General features: G+C 44.4%; 2 protein-coding genes across 3 annotated transcripts in view; both read left to right on the top strand.

Annotated features, from left to right (window-relative positions):
- Positions 1 to 2,770, top strand: part of socs2 (suppressor of cytokine signaling 2) — a 6,028-nt gene extending 3,258 nt beyond the window's left edge. Inside the window, exons 2-3 of the mRNA XM_065951365.1 lie at positions 882 to 1,109; positions 1,921 to 2,770. Coding sequence (XP_065807437.1) covers positions 983 to 1,109; positions 1,921 to 2,408 — 615 coding nt within the window. The 5' untranslated portion in view covers positions 882 to 982 and the 3' untranslated portion in view covers positions 2,409 to 2,770. The remainder of the gene's footprint in view (positions 1 to 881; positions 1,110 to 1,920) is intronic.
- Positions 2,771 to 6,406: 3,636 nt separating this feature from the next.
- On the top strand, positions 6,407 to 11,300 carry cradd (CASP2 and RIPK1 domain containing adaptor with death domain). Of its 2 annotated transcripts, none has more exons than XM_020656466.3 (2): positions 6,407 to 6,823; positions 10,655 to 11,300. In XM_020656466.3, exons 1-2 carry the CDS (start codon positions 6,514 to 6,516, stop codon positions 10,948 to 10,950), a joined length of 606 nt encoding a protein of 201 aa, XP_020512122.1. In that variant the 5' UTR covers positions 6,407 to 6,513; the 3' UTR covers positions 10,951 to 11,300. The 2 variants fall into 2 exon arrangements, with proteins under 2 accessions (XP_020512122.1, XP_020512123.1); XM_020656467.3 differs by having other exon boundaries at positions 10,618 to 11,300.
- Positions 11,301 to 17,500: the final 6,200 nt, after the last annotated feature.

Here is a 17,500-nt window from a genome sequence, read left to right as displayed (position 1 = left end):
GCTGACATGCGGGAGAATAATGATATCCTTGTTGGTGCTTTTTTCATGGTCGGCAGTTAAATCGAGCGAGTCATTATTTCTGTGATAATGAAGAGATGCATCAGCCCCTCTAAAGCGAGAGTAAAGAGGCCGCTCTGTCGTCTTATCTGCAATCTGTTTATTTTTCCAGGAAGGTGTGTGCGAGATAAAAACTGCTGCGTCATACCAAATTCAATTCCAAAGCCCCCCCCCCCCCCCCCCGAGCTCTGTGAGGTCTCTGTCCCGTTCACCAGCTGACGTTTGGAATTATCCGTACAGTACAGGGAGTGATTTACATCTCAGTGATTCTGCGTGTAACAAGTTTCTCGGCGTGCAGGTCTGTAATAAACAGAGAGTCGTGTTTAAAGGCAGGAATGTGAAGGAACAAAAGAGGTCATTGTCAGGAACGCTGAGTTCGAGGAAGGAGGTGTCCAGTTTGAGTAAATACACAGAATTTGAGTTTGTGTTAACCCCGTCACAGCTGGGACCTTCTCCCTCCCAGGAAAGTCACACGTTCGCCTTTTTTTACTCAATAAACTGAAAATGTTCTTTCTGTCTTTCAAAGATATTTTTGGGCCTTTTAGCCTTCAGTGGATCAGACAGCTGAAGAGAGAGAGAGAGAGGGTGGGGGGCGACTTGCAGCAAAGGTCAGAGGTCGGATTCGAACCCTTGGCCGCTGCAACTATAGCTTCTGTATATGGGGCACACAACATAACCGCTAGGAACGCAGCAGGATATTATCAGGAGAATTCACCTGGAGCCAGTGGGGGGGGGGGGTTATTTCAGATGTGAAAACAGCTAAATAGATTAATTTAAAGCAGCCGCAGTCTGAGCGCTCTGATGGGTTTTTTATTTGTTTGCAGGACCCTGCAGACCAGGTTCCCCCCCTCAGCCCCCCCCTGCCCCCCTCCCTCCCATGTCTGAGCTGCAGGCCTAACTCTAGGCTGAAGGTTGGAGCGGTCCAATGACCTGCCAGTCCTCCGAGTCCACAGAGAGCATCGAGAGCGAGAGACGAGCCGACAACAACTCGAGGGCTGTGGAATCAGACGAGAGCCGCATCGCGCTGGCCATGAAAGACCTGAGGAACACAGGTACGCTCTTTATCACACCTGAGGAACACAGGTACGCTCTTTATCACACCTGAGGAACACAGGTACGCTCTTTATCACACCTGAGGAACACAGGTACGCTTTTTATCACACCTGAGGAACACAGGTACGCTCTTTATCACACCTGAGGAACACAGGTACGCTCTTTATCACACCTGAGGAACACAGGTACGCTCTTTATCACACCTGAGGAACACAGGTACGCTCTTTATCACACCTGAGGAACACAGGTACGCTTTTTATCACACCTGAGGAACACAGGTACGCTCTTTATCACACCTGAGGAACACAGGTACGCTCTTTATCACACCTGAGGAACACAGGTACGCTCTTTATCACACCTGAGGAACACAGGTTTTCTTTTAATCCAGAATGACTTTCAATGTTTGGGGTTAAAATCAACACTCAGCTGTTCGTTTCTAATTGGCCGTGAGTTTCCCACCCTGAGTGTGACATCATGGCAACATGGCCGCCTGTGGGAATATGTTATTTTCTTGAGCTAAATAACCTCCCACCTTGTAGATGAGCTGGAAGATACGAGGTCAGAGGAGGTCTTGGTTCCCTGGTCCATCTTAATATCCGCTCAGTGGACCTGCAGACCGACCGCTTTCAAACTTCACACATATGCTCTGATTATGAGCACACACACACACACACACACACACACACACACACACACACACACACACACACACACACACACACACACACACACACACACACACACACACACACACACACACACACACACTCTTAACTCTCTCTCTCTCTCTCTCTCTTTCTCCTGGCTCAGGTTGGTACTGGGGCAGTTTGACGGCTAACGAGGCTAAAGAGATCCTGCAGGACTCTTCTGAGGGGACCTTCTTGGTGCGGGACAGCTCTCAGAGGGATTACCTGTTCACCATCTCGGCCATGACGTCCGCGGGTCCCACCAACCTGCGCATCGAGTACAAACACGGGAAGTTCAAGCTGGACTCGGTGGTGCTGGTGAAGCCCAAGCTGAAGCAGTTTGACAGCGTGGTGCACCTGGTGGAGCACTACGTCCACCTGTCCCGCTCCACCGACAGGGCCGCTGCTGCCGCCGCTGCCACCAACCCTCAGGCATCCACGGCGCCGAACGGGACCGTGCAGCTGCTGCTCACCAAACCCGTGTACACGGCCACGCCTGCTCTGCAGCACCTCTGTCGCATCGCCATCAACAGGAGGACCCGACGGGTGCAGGACCTGCCGCTGCCCAACAGACTGAAGGACTACCTGACGGACTACAGCTACCACGTGTAGGCAGGGAGCAGGACTCGCTGTGTGGCATCCCAGAATGCACTGCTCCCACACGTCGGAGCAGCCGCAGGAATAAAAGCAGATCCCGACTGCGCGGAGGACCGGCCTGTGCTGGTCTGAGGTCTGCGCTCCGACACGCCGTCTCCACACGTTGTCAGATTAAAGCCGAGACTCTGATCTGACGAGACGTTTAAGTGCTAACGGTTACAGACGTAAACCGCGGCGCTATGAGTCGCAGAAAGGACACGCAGTCAATGAACTCTGTTTTTTAAAAATCCGTCTGTAGCTCCACACGGCCCAACATGGCGTCTGAAACATCGTCACAGCTCAGCATGGCGTCACAATCCTCAAATTCAAACTTCTAACCCTAACCCTATGAAATCGAGCAGCGTGCTCTTTATTTGTTATCAGTACCACAATTTTAAACTTTGATACGATGTTTGTAACCACGGCAACCAACATTTGATTTAATGTCTCCATTAGAACTCGACAGTTTTTTTTATTGGATTCTTCAAACGTTTACGTTTTTTTTTCTTCCATTTTTCAATCACAAGCAGACCGAAGCAGTCGATATCGGAGCGATCAGTCCGCGTGGTTATGACACCCGAGACGAAAACATTCAGGAGGGCGATGATGATGATGATGCAGTTTTATGACTCTGATTAATTTATTTTGTATGAAAGAGACGTTTGTGTTGAGTCTTTCTTTAAACTTTGTTCTGTTGATCCACGCTGCTGAAACAAACTATTTATATTTCAGGATGTTAAACTTTCTGGTCAAACAGTCGACGTCTCTGCACGCTCAGTCCGCTGCATTTTTCTTTTTCTATAAATTTGCAGAACGAGAAAAACTGCAGTGAACCAGCTGTTGGAGCAGATGTTTTCAGTCTGTTGTTTTGATGATTTTTTTCTTCTAATCGGCTAAATAATAAAACAAATGAAAACAGAAAACCTGTTACTGTTCCTGAACATTTGAAGACGGGTTTCCACTTTTCTGTTTAGCTGATTTTTTTTTATTTCAGCTGAAGTCGGTCAAATGTTTTTCTTTCAGGTGATTGAAGCTCAAATTTGCATCTTTACATCTGTTTTTTTTCTCTTGAAAATCAAGAAAACAAAGTCCATGTTGTCAAAGAAACATGTTGATATTTATTTATTTATTATTTATTTAATTTGTCCAACAAAAAGTCCAGAAAGATTTTTTCATTGATCATCATTTAAAGACGAATAAAAGCAGCAAATGTTCAACCAAACAAGTGAAACTGGCTCTGTCTCTTCAGTGTCCGTTTGTTGTTGTTGTTGTTGTTGTTCCAGTCAATGGAGGCGTCTGATTGGCTGTCTGAGGCTGCGACCATGAGGAGTTCACTCTGACGTTTGTGATGTTTTCTGATCGATCGACGAGCAGCGTAGAAAACAAACAGACATGTTTTTGATGCTTTTCGTCTGTTATGAGTTTGCCTCACCCCTCCCCCTCCCCCCCACTCCCCCTCCTGGGCTTCGGTCGGACTCTGACCCCAGCTGGATGTAGTACTCACAGCTCTCGGCCAATCAGACCGCAGGAAAACAAAAGAGTCAGTCACACAGGAGCTGTTGTGGAAGTGTTATCCTCTATTTTGTGTGTCCTGTTGTGAGGTCACTTAATCAAAACCCATTTAAAGATGTCACTGCTTTAGGATTCTTAGATCGTTATTTACACCCTAACCCAGACCCATCAACACCTCCTAAATGACAAATCACCCAAATTTCAGACAATTTACAACCATTAAAAAGTATTTAAAGGAGCAGTATGTAACTCTGACCCCGAGTGTTTAAAATGGGTACTGCAGTCTAAATTCTAAACATCATAGAGAGCTGCCCCCCCCCCCCCCTCTCTAGAGTGGATGCTCACTCAGGTCACCATGTGGTGGACTCTGAAGCTTCAGTGTTTATCCAGCTCTGCATGGGTCTGTAAACCTTTCTGTGTTCTAACCTCTCTCCATTTTTCAAAAGCATCTCCAATATTGATCCTAGTTTGAGCACGTTTCTGCTCGTGGAGCTTATTAGAAACATGCAGAGGCTTTTTAGGTCGGGTACAATCACTTCTATCTGAACCACTTCTCTTGACCGCTTCCATCGCTGCAACACCTGTTGACCTGATAACTGCTCTCATATCTGACAAACCGAGGGGCGTCCAAAACGGCCGTGTGAGGGGGGTCGCCTTAAAACTTGCCTTAAACCTTCTCTGGTCCAAACAAATCCAGAGCATTCAGGAGCAGAATCTAAAGTTAGAAGGAGGACATACTGGCTGCTTGAAAGAGTTGACACAACCCCGTAAAGTTACCTAGGTCATGTTTTTGTTTCTATTGATTTAGTACGGTCTGTTCCTGTTTTTATTTTGGACTCACCCTGGTCTCTGTCTTTCAGATCCTGCTCCTCATGTTTTCCTGCCCTGATTGCGCTCGTTACCCTCTCATAGTCTGTGTATATAAACCCTGTGTTTACGCCCTCATGTTGCCAGTTCTCAGTGTGTCACGTAGTTCCAGCCTTCTGCTTCCTTTGGGAGTCTTTCTAGTCATTCTTGATGTTGCCTGCTCCTCTTGGATTGTTCACTTCATGGATTGCCTTCCTGTGTGTCCACCTAGACTGTTTATTAAATTCAGCCACGTGTGAGTCTGCATTTGAATCCCTGTTCTGCAGCTGGATCTGATCAGGTCACTTTAAGAATTTGGTGTTTCTAGAGTCTCTTGGGGCCCCTCCAACCAGCGTCCCGACGCTTACTCCTCTTCCTCTCTTTCACTCCCAGACAGGTAATTCGTCATAGGAGAGGGAGTGCTGTCAGACGGGGCCCCCTTAGGGAGGAATACCACTGTCATTGCAAAATGTTTCACATTTTGAGCCACTGCTGTGGTTTTAAAGTTTGTCAGCCCTGAACGGTGAACAGTCCAGGTTGTAACCCCGCCTCTCCCCCAATGACGGCTGCAGTGCAACTTCTTTTATCCAGAGACGACGAGATCAATAAGGAAAGATGGTCGCACAGGATAAAATGTATTGATGCATGTCCGCCTCAGGCTTCCATACAATCAACAGTGAAATAGAAATATTGACCTTTTAAGAGCAACAAAATGAACCTGTCAGGTGTTCTTATTAGATTCAGGAAAGGGAACAATAATGTTACATAATAGTGAACTCTTATTGGGTCTCTTAATCGGCTTTTCCTAGAACAAGTGTGAGAGCCCAAATCCTTCAAGTTTTATATCTGAGTCATGAATTAAAAAGCACACCCAGCTCCTTATTAATCCTGATTTAATGCTGCGCTAAGTACGTCTTTGGCTGTGACACAATGTCAGGACTCGGGCTGCGAGTGTGTGTGTGGCTATAACCGACCCCCGAGGGGAGACCAGGCAAATTCTACTTTGATGCTAATAAAGTAAAACGAAGATATAAATAAGAAGGCAAGTTTCTGAATTATAAGTCTGACAGGAGCTTCTCTGTGTGGAGTTTGCATGTTCTCCCCGTGCATGCGTGTGTTCTCTGGGTACTCCGGCTTCCTCCCACAGGCTAAAATAGTCAAGACCTCAAAAATGACCAATTTTTAATGGACAAGCATCTCTCTCTTTGGTGAGAGAATAAATAATAAACAAGTCAAAATGTCGAGAAAACACCAAAAAATGTACTCGTTATCACAGGAAAACAGATAAATCAAATGTATTGTTACATGTCCTCTTAGGGCTTCCGTACCTAAGTCACTAATTAATAGCAATGTAATTGTTTATCCATCCATTCACTCACTGCACTGTTTACCTAATAACTGTTTGAGTATTTATCTATTTATTAATTCAGCTACTGTACAATAGCTGTTCCTTTTTGTCGGTCTGTTCTTTATAATCTATCTAAATGTACTTACTGACTTGTATATCTTAAGTGTAACCATTAAAATAAATAATACTAAAGAAAACGGAGAGTTTGTCGCCAGCAAACTTTAGTTCCGCTGGATTGTTTCCAGTCGGACCGAATATCATAGCGCGCTGGTGCTGGTGCTTGTTGTGATCGCTCGCTTTGCTGTCATGTTGAGTAATCGGTTATGAGATAATTATTATGATTTACAGAGTTATCTGCGGGTGTCATCTCTTCACATGGACCCGGAACACAGAGCCCTGCTGCGGAGACACCGGCTCTACCTGTCCGGGCAGCTGCTGGTCTCTGACTCCATCGTTCCGTTTCTGTACCAGGAGGACGTCCTGACGGAGGCTCAGGTGGAGGACGTGCAGTCTCAGCCCACAGACACCAGGAGGACTCTGAGGTTGCTGGACCTGCTGCCGAGCCGCGGGCCCCGGGCCTTCCCCCTGTTCCTGCGGGCTCTGGAGGACTTCAGCTGGGTCAGAGACAGACTGCTGCTGGAGCTCCGGACTCCACCCGGACCGGAACCAGGAGCGAGCTCGACAGGTACAGAAACACACCTGGTCCTACACTTATCTAACATTATCAGACTACAATAAAACATGGTGCAACAAGGAGCTGTGGTGACTGGGAGAGTGTGAGGATGACAGCCTGATCTTAAACAGCCCACACCTGGGAGACTGTCCAGGTGTGACGGAACTCCGCCCACTAGCGACCTGCAGGGACACAAACACACAGAAGCTCAAAAACAAAGACAATCAACTCCCAAGATAACTTATACTTTAAATATGAAACAAAAACATCTCAAGTTAGAAACACGTTCTGCTCAAGCCGATGCTGGAGTGTAAACTCCTGCAGTTCCTGGAGTGTCCACTAGAGGCTGGCTGCAGAAGCACAGGAAGTCACATACACACCCATTCTAAAAAGCCTGTTTTTACAGCAGAGATGAACATGTTTACAGCCTGGTTCAAAAAAACAAATAGGTGTGATTAGCTCATGTCTGGATGGACACACACTGTACGGGGGGTGAATGTTTTGATGACTCATCAGTTTTGATTTGATGAAGGATAAGAGTTATTCACAATAAGGCGTGTAGCTGACCTGATTGACAGGTGGGCGCGGTGTAACGGTTTGTCAGGAGGTTTAAAACCCGCCTCAGCTCCAGCTCTCAGCCTGTCGTTAGGTTGACTGAAAGTTAGACTGAGACAGCATTTCCAGCATGGAGACCGCCATCGATGGGACTCCAGCGCCCCCTGCAGGGACAGACGGGGGACAACACTCAGACCTCAAACATTCATATCAACAGTCTGTGATTCAGATTATAGTCTAAATATCTGATTTAAGAGTCTAAATTGAAATTAAAAGTTTAAAGTAAATCACAGAGTAAAGCTGAATCAAACATCTCAGATGAAAAATGTGGAAACAGCTTTTATTTTGAAGTTATATTTTTTGTATGTGGAGAGAAAGGAGGTGGATTCAAAGTGCAGATTAAGTGAGATTATCAGTGCTCAATGAGTGTGAGCAGATCCGTGAGGCGTGACTTTACTCAGAACAACAAACCAGCAAAGTTTCCAGGAAAAGTGAGTCAGCGTGTTCGAGGGAAAATAATAATCACCTCACAAGAACACGCCGAGCTCGCATTCCAGGAAACCAGTCTGAGAAACTAACATCATCATCATCTTCATCTTCATCTTCATCGCTGATTCTCCTGATTTTCAGAAACGGCTGCTTGTTCATTCCTGTGTGTGTGTGTGTGTGTGTGTGTGTGTGTGTGTGTGTGTGTGTGTGTGTGTGTGTGTGTGTGTGTGTGTGTGTGTGTGTGTGTGTGTGTGTGTGTGTGTGTGTGTGTGTGTGTGTGTGTGTGTGTGTGTGTGTGTACAGGTTGTAGTAACAGCACGTTTACACTTCATGGTCCAACATGTTTCAAAGGAGTTCCTGGTGTGCGTTTCCATTGAGAGACGATCAGACACAGATCAGATCTGACGGGTTCGATACCGACGTCATTTGCGTAACGGATATACCGGGCTGACGGCGCCGATCCACGTCACGGATCAAGAAAGATTTTTGGTCCCTTTAAAGATTCTCAGCTCGCTCCGTCTCTCTTTGAAGACGTTCAGACTGAACCGTAAGAAGAGTCCACTGATCGTCTCCATGACGACGAAACAGCTCCTCCTATGTGATCAAAAGTACGACTCTTACGTTACGGCTAGCGGACGGATTTTTGCCGCACTCACTAATTATAATAAAGTGTTAAAACGGTCTGTGTGGATTTCTATTTGAGGTTTTCTGTCTGTTGAAGTAAGAAATGTTCTAATATGAACGTTAATACAAAGTAGGCCGATTACTAACAATTATTAAAAACACAAAGATTCAAATAAATCAATAGATAACATATTTGGGGGCGGGGCCTCCCGTGGGGGAAAAGAATCACAGAAAAAAAAAGAACTACAAAACGTTTACTCGAGTACTCGCTTTAACAATGGGAAGAGATCGATGATAGATAGATAGATAGATAGATAGATACTTTATTGATCCCGAGGGAAATTCAAAGCATCCAGTAGCAGGTTACAAAGACGTACATGAAACATTTGTTACAAATTAACCACAAAACCGATAAATTTAATTTAATTAAATTTAAATAAATTAAATAAATTAAATAAATTAAATAAATTAAATAAAAAATATTACAATTAAAATTAAATTATTATTATTTATTTTTTTAAAGTGTTGACCTTCTGAAGTTGTGTTGTTTATATATGAACAGAATAATCGATTAGAGAAAATTTTGCATTTCTGCACCCCTAATTTCTAGTTTCAGTCATTGAACAATAAGAAAAACATCCTGCACGCTGTCGAAACTGCATAAAAACATTTTGCAACGTTTCTGTTTTTGATTTGAGCCGTGTGGACGGCGTGCAGGAAGTCAGTCTGTGATTCTTTTAAATGAACTCGTTCCTCTTCTGATAGACAAACAGACAAGCTTCTTTTAAAGGTCGGTACATTTTCATACAGGTGGTTTGAAAAAGAATGAGTATCGACAACATGGCTTGAAAAGAGAAGAAGAAGACTGTCTGGCTCCTCCCCCCTCCCCTCCCCTCCCCCTCCTTTTATTGCCTCTTGCTTTCCAGGAATCTTGGCAGCAGCAGTCACAGCAGCTTTTCTCAGTTAAAGCTGCAGAGCCGGATGTTTCAGATCATCACATGCTCCTGATCCAAGTTTATAGCACCCACCACCCACCCACCCCCACCCCCCTCCTAAACAGACCCCCCCCTCCCCCCGACATTTTCAGTGCAGGTTTCCAGGAGTTTGTGTTCACTGCTTTTTTTCCAGCTGACATTTTCTCCGTAATGATTCACCAGCATCAACAAAAAAAAAAAGAGGAAGAAGAATTTCTGTTTGAGGGCAAGTTACACTGTGATTAAAAACACACACACACACACACACACACACACAGGGGTTACACACGGACACAGCGCTGTGTGTCACAGTGACCTCAGTGTGGGTGAAACAACACGCTGCCTGTCATAGAGTTTATAGTATTTTTTTTAAATATATATCTTGAAAGCTGTCGACCAATCAGAGAAGAGCAAACATTCAACCCTCAGACAAAGTGACACTACAGCCACAACAACGACGTCAGAACGAGTAAAGTTTAAACCAGGAAAAGAGTCACAACGTGTCGAGCTGGTTTTGTTTTATCACAGCTCCCCCTGCTGGACACTCACCGTCACATCGCTCTCACTCAAAGTACAAAAAAAATAAATTAATCCAGAGAATAAAATCAGATTCAGATAAATAAAGAGATCAAATTCAGACATTAGCAAAGGCAAATCATGACCAAACAAATGAAAAGGTTAACGTCTCAGGTGTGAGGTACAACCTGATAAGAGTTTGGACCATGAAGATAAAAGTTTATGTCGGCGATAAAAGCTTCACATCTGTAATGTTTTACAGTGTTTGCTCAAATGTTTTTCCCCAAATCCTCTTCTCCATGTTCCTCTCACTCTAACATGTGTCTCTAGTCCGTCTACAAAACCCCTCAATGATGAGAAAAGTCCATCCTCTCCGTCTTCTGCCTGCTCCACTTTTCAGAAAATGTGTGCTCAAACAGGCCGTTTGGAGATTTTCCCTTCATGACATCACAAAGGGCAGTAGCCCCTCCCCCAGGTGGGTGACACTCCCACAGCTAGGTGTTTGTTCTGAACCTCTGAGTCTTCCCTCTCACCGTAAACAATAGGACATGGAGCGAGAAAGACCGAGTACACCCAAGCACCTTCCAGAGAGGGGGCGTGGTCAAAAAGTTTTGTTGATATTAAAAATGTTGAATTCTGTCTTCTCAGATTATAAACGCTGTTATCTCCGATTGTCTCTCCGCAGACGAGTGCCGGCTCCCCGACTCGCTTCTCCAGAAGGTCCCGTCAGATCGGGATCTGTCCCGGCTGGCGTCACGAATCGGGGAGGAGTCAGAGGCGGTGCTGATGGATCTGGGTCTGTCGGCGGAGGACGTGTTCAGGTGTCGGTCGGATCACGCTCTCTGCACGCAGGCGGCCGTTCTCTCCGCTCTGATTCTGTGGAGACGGCGTGAGGGCCGGAGAGCGACGGTGCAGAGACTCGTGCAGAGTCTGAACGCCGCTCAGGTTCACCCGTCTGTCCTCGAGGACGTCCTGAAGTGACCCCGGAGAACCACTTCATCTCCTTTTAACCCTTTACTTAAGATCATCAAAGACTTTAAAGTGACTGTGAGGAGGATTTTATAAAAATGTTTGAGCTGATCATCTCACCACAATATGAAGATCTTTGTTTTTTACTGAAACAGTTTGCACAAAAATACATGAAAACTCATTTTAAACAAGAAAACAGTTTACAATAAGAGATTAAATATATTAAAGATGTTAGATCAAACAGTAACAGCTCTGATTCAAACTGAACTCAGGGTTTGTTGAGCTTTTCCTTCAACATAGTCTAACTTAGATTTCAGCCTTTAAAACTGAATAAAATAATAAATTCATCCAAACAATCAGAATTTGAATCATCCCGGCTCTTTATTAAAGTAATTTTCTGGTTTTTATTCTGACTTCCTGCGCTCCTGTCGCCTCCTCTCGGTTTGAACAGGTTGATTTATTCACAGAAGTCGACAGGATTTTTCCTGGAAGACGACTCACACTTCATTCAGAGGAGCGATTAGAGATGCCGCCGCCGCTGCATAGAGTTGAGTGCCCCGAGGTCATAAAACACACTGATACGACTCTGTAACAAACGATAACCACAGACTGTAAATATTAATGGAGGGAGCCTGAGTGACGTCACTTCTCTGTTCCTGCAGGAGGTAAAGACTTCAGGAGTTTTCAGCGAGTATGAAAGCTCCATGTTTGACTCTTATTGCTTCTGCAGTCTGCCTCTAGTAAACACTTTGAGATAACACACTGATATGCGTGTATAGTTTTGTCCGAAACCTTCAGAATAAAATCCAAAGTTTAAAGAAAGTAAATCGATTTAAATAAAGACAAAGTCCAACATGTTTCTACAGTTTGATTAAAGACATCGAAGTTGTATTCTAATCGAGTCCAACTTTGAATCTGACAAAGAAAACACATTATCTGATTTTCTGTTATGAGATTTAAATCTTTATATCTTTAAATTTTATCGATGTTAACAAACATAATCCAGTGAATCTACACTGTAAAACATTTGAAGTTAAATAAAGTTAAAGAATGTTTATAGTCTCACATCATCAAACGTATTTCTGATTATTAATGCTCCGCTGCTTCTTCAAGAGTTAACCATGAACAGAGGCCAGTTTATTTATAAGATGCTGTGTGTGTGTGTGTGTGTGTGTGTGTGTGTGTGTGTGTGTGTGTGTGTGTGTGTGTGTGTGTGTGTGTGTGTGTGTGTGTGTGTGTGTGTGTGTGTGTGTGTGTGTGTGTGTGTGTGTGTGTGTGTGTGTGTGTGTGTGTGTGTGTGTGTGTGTGTGTGTGTTCGTTCTCTCCCTCTCATGTGAGTTTCTCAGAAAGCAGTGAACACTGAGCTTTATATCCTCGCCGCTTCCAGGAAACTCAGCAAATATTTAAAGGCTGCTGACGGAGAGAGTAGCCGGCTGTCTCTCTCTGATTGTCTCAGACGCTCTCTGCTCTCTATTAAACTCTCGAAAACCTTTAAAAATGTCACCTTTTAAAAAGACTCTCCATGCGTGTGATGTCATAGAAATAACTAAGAATTGGACTTCAGGTTACAGACGGATTCAGGTGGAGTTAAAAGATCTGCAGCTGTGGCTCAGTGGTTGAGTTGGTCGTCTCTCAAAGGGTCCCCAGCTCGGGGTGCCACATGTTCGATGTGACCTCTGGCACCCCAAAATGCTCCTGCTGCTTCATCAGTGGTGTATGAATGTGATCAGTTATTACTGATGGATGTGTAGGTGTGACCTGTGTGTTTCTGCACGTTTTAAAGGGGACATATTATGAAAAATCCTCTTCTTCAGTGTTTTTGAACATATATCTGGGTAACCTGAGTGTCTACAGACCCACAAAATGTGAAATAAACCCATCCAGTCCTTTGTTTGTGGTCTTCATGAGTCTTACAACACAGAAGAAAAATGCTCTGTTTCAAATGTGCTCTCCTTGTGATGTCACAGTGGGATTCTGGTAAAAAAATAAAATAAATCCCCTCCCCTCCCCTGATATCTCCACCCATAGACTCCACCCCCAGACTAGAACAAAACTTTTGCACAGGTCCGCTATTTTTATTCTCACTACAGAGGAGTGATGTCTACGGGGAACACTCGGGGGGGGTCATTACATTTAAAGAGACACACACACCAAAATGGAGCGTTCTGAGAGAGCTGGTTTATACAGGGTCACAAACCTCCTCTGGTGCTTGATTCATGTTATATTTTGACCAAAGCACAGCACAGATGTTTCATTTAGACCACAGGGGACTGTTTGAAAAGGTGGAGGAGGGGACTGTTTGAAAAGGTGGAGGAGGAGGGTGATATGTCCTCTTTAAAGAAAAACAAATAATGCAAAGAGATGAATGTTGATTGGTTAACATCATCGATGGGTAAACAGAGAGGTGAGATTAGTGCATGTTAGAAATGTGCATTATGTTAGCAGTAAATATGATTTATAAATTGAATGAAGTCAAAGTTGGAGTGTTCAGAGTGTTTGAAACAGGTTTTCTATCATTCAGAGGACTGTAGCGCCCCCTAGAGGGCAGGAGCAGAAACACAGAAAGCCCTGATGTGTGTGGTTCTGTTGTAAGGCTGCTTCAGGTGTTATCAGACTTTACATAACCGTTACATCATCAGCTGTTATCACTCAACTTTGAATACTACAGAAAGGTGTCAGAATAGTCTGTTGTCATGGAAACATCGTCTCTGACCGTCACTTGAACTTTATAAATATTGAAAAACATGATTCATGGTATTAAAGTTTTTTCAGTTTGTTTAGTGTAAAATATAAAATACAGAACTCAAAAGACGTCATAAACATGGAAAAGATGTTGAAGTTTGACAAAAAAATAAATCTGCAGTTCCTCCAGTGTCCACTAGAGTCTGTCTGCTGCAGTGAGTCAGTCCCCATAGAGCCCCATGTTAAAATGTCTAACTTTACAGCTGCAGTTCCTCCAGTGTCCACTAGAGTCTGTCTCCTGCAGTGAGTCAGTCCCCATAGAGCCCCATGTTAAAATGTCCAACTTTACAGCTGCAGTTCCTCCAGTGTCCACTAGAGTCTGTCTCCTGCAGTGAGTCAGTCCTCATAGAGCTCCATGTTAAAATGTCCAACTTTACAGCTGCAGTTCCTCCAGTGTCCACTAGAGTCTGTCTCCTGCAGTGAGTCAGTCCCCATAGAGCCCCATGTTAAAATGTCCAACTTTACAGCTGCAGTTCCTCCAGTGTCCACTAGAGTCTGTCTCCTGCAGTGAGTCAGTCCCCATAGAGCCCCATGTTAAAATGTCCAACTTTACAGCTGCAGTTCCTCCAGTGTCCACTAGAGTCTGTCTCCTGCAGTGAGTCAGTCCCCATAGAGCCGCATGTTAAAATGTCTAACTTTACAGCTGCAGTTCCTCCAGTGTCCACTAGAGTCTGTCTCCTGCAGTGAGTCAGTCCCCATAGAGCTCTATGTTAAAATTAATGTGTTTACATCCTGGTACAAAAACAGTTTGGGTCTCTAGAGCTCATTTCTGTCTCCATGACAACAGCATTATTATATAGTCACCTGCCAACATTAAGGCTTAAAGGGATGTAGAATTAGGGGGTGTGGCCTCTTTGAGTGACAGGTGGGAGCAGCTAGCTGTCTGCTAGGTGTCACCTTAGTTGATTCAGTCTCTGACCTTTAACCTCTGGGCCGTGTTTGTGCTGTTGGAGCCTCTTGGTGATGTTGTTCATGTAAATATCAAACTTACAACCAGTCACATTAGAACTTATTATTTACATGTTAGCAACAGTTAGCAGCTAGCTGAGTCTGTGAGAACCAAACATGGACTGCTAGCTCATTAGAAAGCAAATTTTTAGCTTTAATAGCTTAACAAGAAGTGACCATAGCGAGGGTTCCCCTGCTCCTCCCACTTCTCCAAATATGGTCACTTCTGACTGCAGAATAACAACATACCTGACCTGTTAGCTCGCTCACTGTTTGTCAAACATTGGTTTGTTTGTGGCGTCTCGTGCACGGAGTCTGTGATCGATGTTGGGAGGAGAAGGGAAAAAAGTAAAAAATGTCGTCTGATGTAAAATTGATGTAAAAATAAACTTTCTCGGGTCTTCTCCGAGTCGTTTCGTTAAAGCTTCAGGACGTGTGTGTCGTCTCTCCAGCTGAACCCCATCCTCCATTTTTTCTTCGTCTGCAAATTGTTTTTTTTCTGATCCTGCCTGAGCCCCACTTCCCAGAATGCCTCTGTCTTCCTGGTAAAATCTCTGCTGTGTGTGTGTGTGTGTGTGTGTGTGTGTGTGTGTGTGTGTGTCTGTGTCTGTGTGTCTGTGTGTGTGTGTGTGTGTGTGTGTGTGTGTGTGTGTGTGTGTGTGTGTGTGTCTGTGTCTGTGTGTCTGTGTGTGTGTGTGTGTGTGTGTGTGTGTGTGTGTGTGTGTGTGTCTGTGTGTGTGTGTCTGTGTCTGTGTCTGTGTGTGTGTGTGTGTGTGTGTGTGTGTGTGTGTCTGTGTGTGTGTGTGTGTGTGTGTGTGTGTGTGTGTGTGTGTGTGTGTGTGTGTCTGTGTGTGTGTGTCTGTGTCTGTGTCTGTGTGTGTGTGTGTGTGTGTGTGTGTGTGTGTGTGTGTCTGTGTGTGTGTGTGTGTGTGTGTCTGTGTGTGTGTGTGTGTGTCTGTGTGTGTGTGTGTGTGTGTGTGTGTACAGTCACTCTGGGTCATATTAACCCTGATTGGTCGCCTGCAGGGGGATGTGGGTCACTGCAGAATGAAACAACAAAAAGGACAGAAATACACACGAGGTCTGATTTGACTAAAGGTGTTAAAAACTGAGACTTTTTGGTGTTTTCAAACAAAAACAATCTCTGTTATCCAAAGAATCAAAAAGAACCAAAAGCTTTAGAGAAAACCTTCAGATCATCAGTCGTGTTTGAGTTAAAAGCTGCTGAGAGAGAGAAAGAGAGCAGCAGTGATTCATTCTAAAACACAGGTCGGCAAATTCTGACGTTTGGCCTGACATCCATTTGGAGTGATGTGGTTCAGTTCAGGTCCAAATCTCCACCTCTGATTACAAAGTATTGCAATTTGAAATATTGTGTTAGAAATGTGTACAGTGAGCACCCTCTACAGGTGGAAACACGGCTACTGCAACTGGATGTTTCCAGTGGTGCAGTGGTCTCTCAGTGGAGGTTCCTGGTTTGAATCCCCGTCTGACAGGAGCCTCTCTGTGTGTCATGTGTGGGTTCTCTCCGGTTACTCCGGCTTCCTCCCACAGCTTGCTGTTCAACCTCACTCACCCAGGCTTTTGAGTTTTTATAAGTTGCTTTTAATGTTATCCAGTCTCGTTTATATGATCTTAAATTGGTATTAAACACACATAAAAACAAAGCTCATGGTTTTCCCTCATACTAAGGTGCTACCCCAGAACATTACAAATATTGTAACATCTAAAGGAAAACCTATAGAGCAGGTTTTAAACTACAAGTACTTGGGTTTTATCCTAGATCGGGAGCTTTCATTTAAAGCTCATATTCAATAATCTGGTCACTAAACTTCGCATGAAGCTTGGGTTCTTTTTTAGAAATAGAACCTGCTTCTCTCTCAGGGTCAGAAAGAAATGAGTGACAGCGACCTTCTTGCCCATTCTTGATTATGGGGACCTGCTTTAGTTGAGTGCGTCATCCAAATGTCTCAAGTCCTTGGACGCTATTTTTCATTGGGCACTGAGATTTGTCACTGGCTGTAGTCGTCTCACCCACCATTGTGAATTGTATTTGAAATCCAACTTGCCTTCTTTGAGTGCACGCAGATACGCACATTGGCTGACTCTAATTGATAAGGCTCTTTTAGGCTTGATTCCTTTATATTTGTGTGCTTTATTACGGAGAACAAGCAGTCGCTATGCCCTGCGTTCTTGTACTACACTTGTTCTATCTGTTCCTCGGGTAAGGACTGAATCAGGAAAAAGAGCTTTCAGAATACTCTACAGACTGAACTAAAACTCCCTGAACTTATTCCACTTGGAGGCATTCTGTCTTGAGGGACAGACAGCGTGAGACCATTGAACAGTGCCTGTGTTTTTAAAATGTTAAATAGTTGTTTTATTGTTGTGTCACAGCTCCCACACTTTCTGTTTATTGAAAACACCATGTTGTTAATCTGCACTGTCACTTCATTGTAACTGTTCTTATGACATGTGCTGCTGACCTCTTGGTCAGGTCACCCTTGTGAAAGAGATCCTGATCTCAACGGGTTCTTTATCTGATTAAATTAAGGTTAATATAATATAATAATGGGGCGCGCTGGTGGCGCAATGGTTAGGGCGAGTCCCATGTGTTGAGACTCTCGTCTCGAGCGGTAGGCCCGGGTTTGCTTCCACCTGTGGCCCCTCTCCGCATGTCCCCTCTCTCTCTCTCTGGTTTCTGACTCTATCCACTGTCCTCTCTCTCCCTGGTTTCAGACTCTATCCACTGTCCTCTCTCTCTCTGGTTTCTGACTCTATCCACTGTCCTCTCTCTCTCTCTGGTTTCAGACTCTATCCACTGTCCTCTCTCTCTCTGGTTTCTGACTCTATCCACTGTCCTCTCTCTCTC

Source organism: Labrus bergylta, chromosome 23, assembly GCF_963930695.1.
Source record: "Labrus bergylta chromosome 23, fLabBer1.1, whole genome shotgun sequence".
Lineage (NCBI taxonomy): Eukaryota > Metazoa > Chordata > Actinopteri > Labriformes > Labridae > Labrus > Labrus bergylta.
This window is presented reverse-complemented; position numbering and strand designations above follow the sequence as displayed.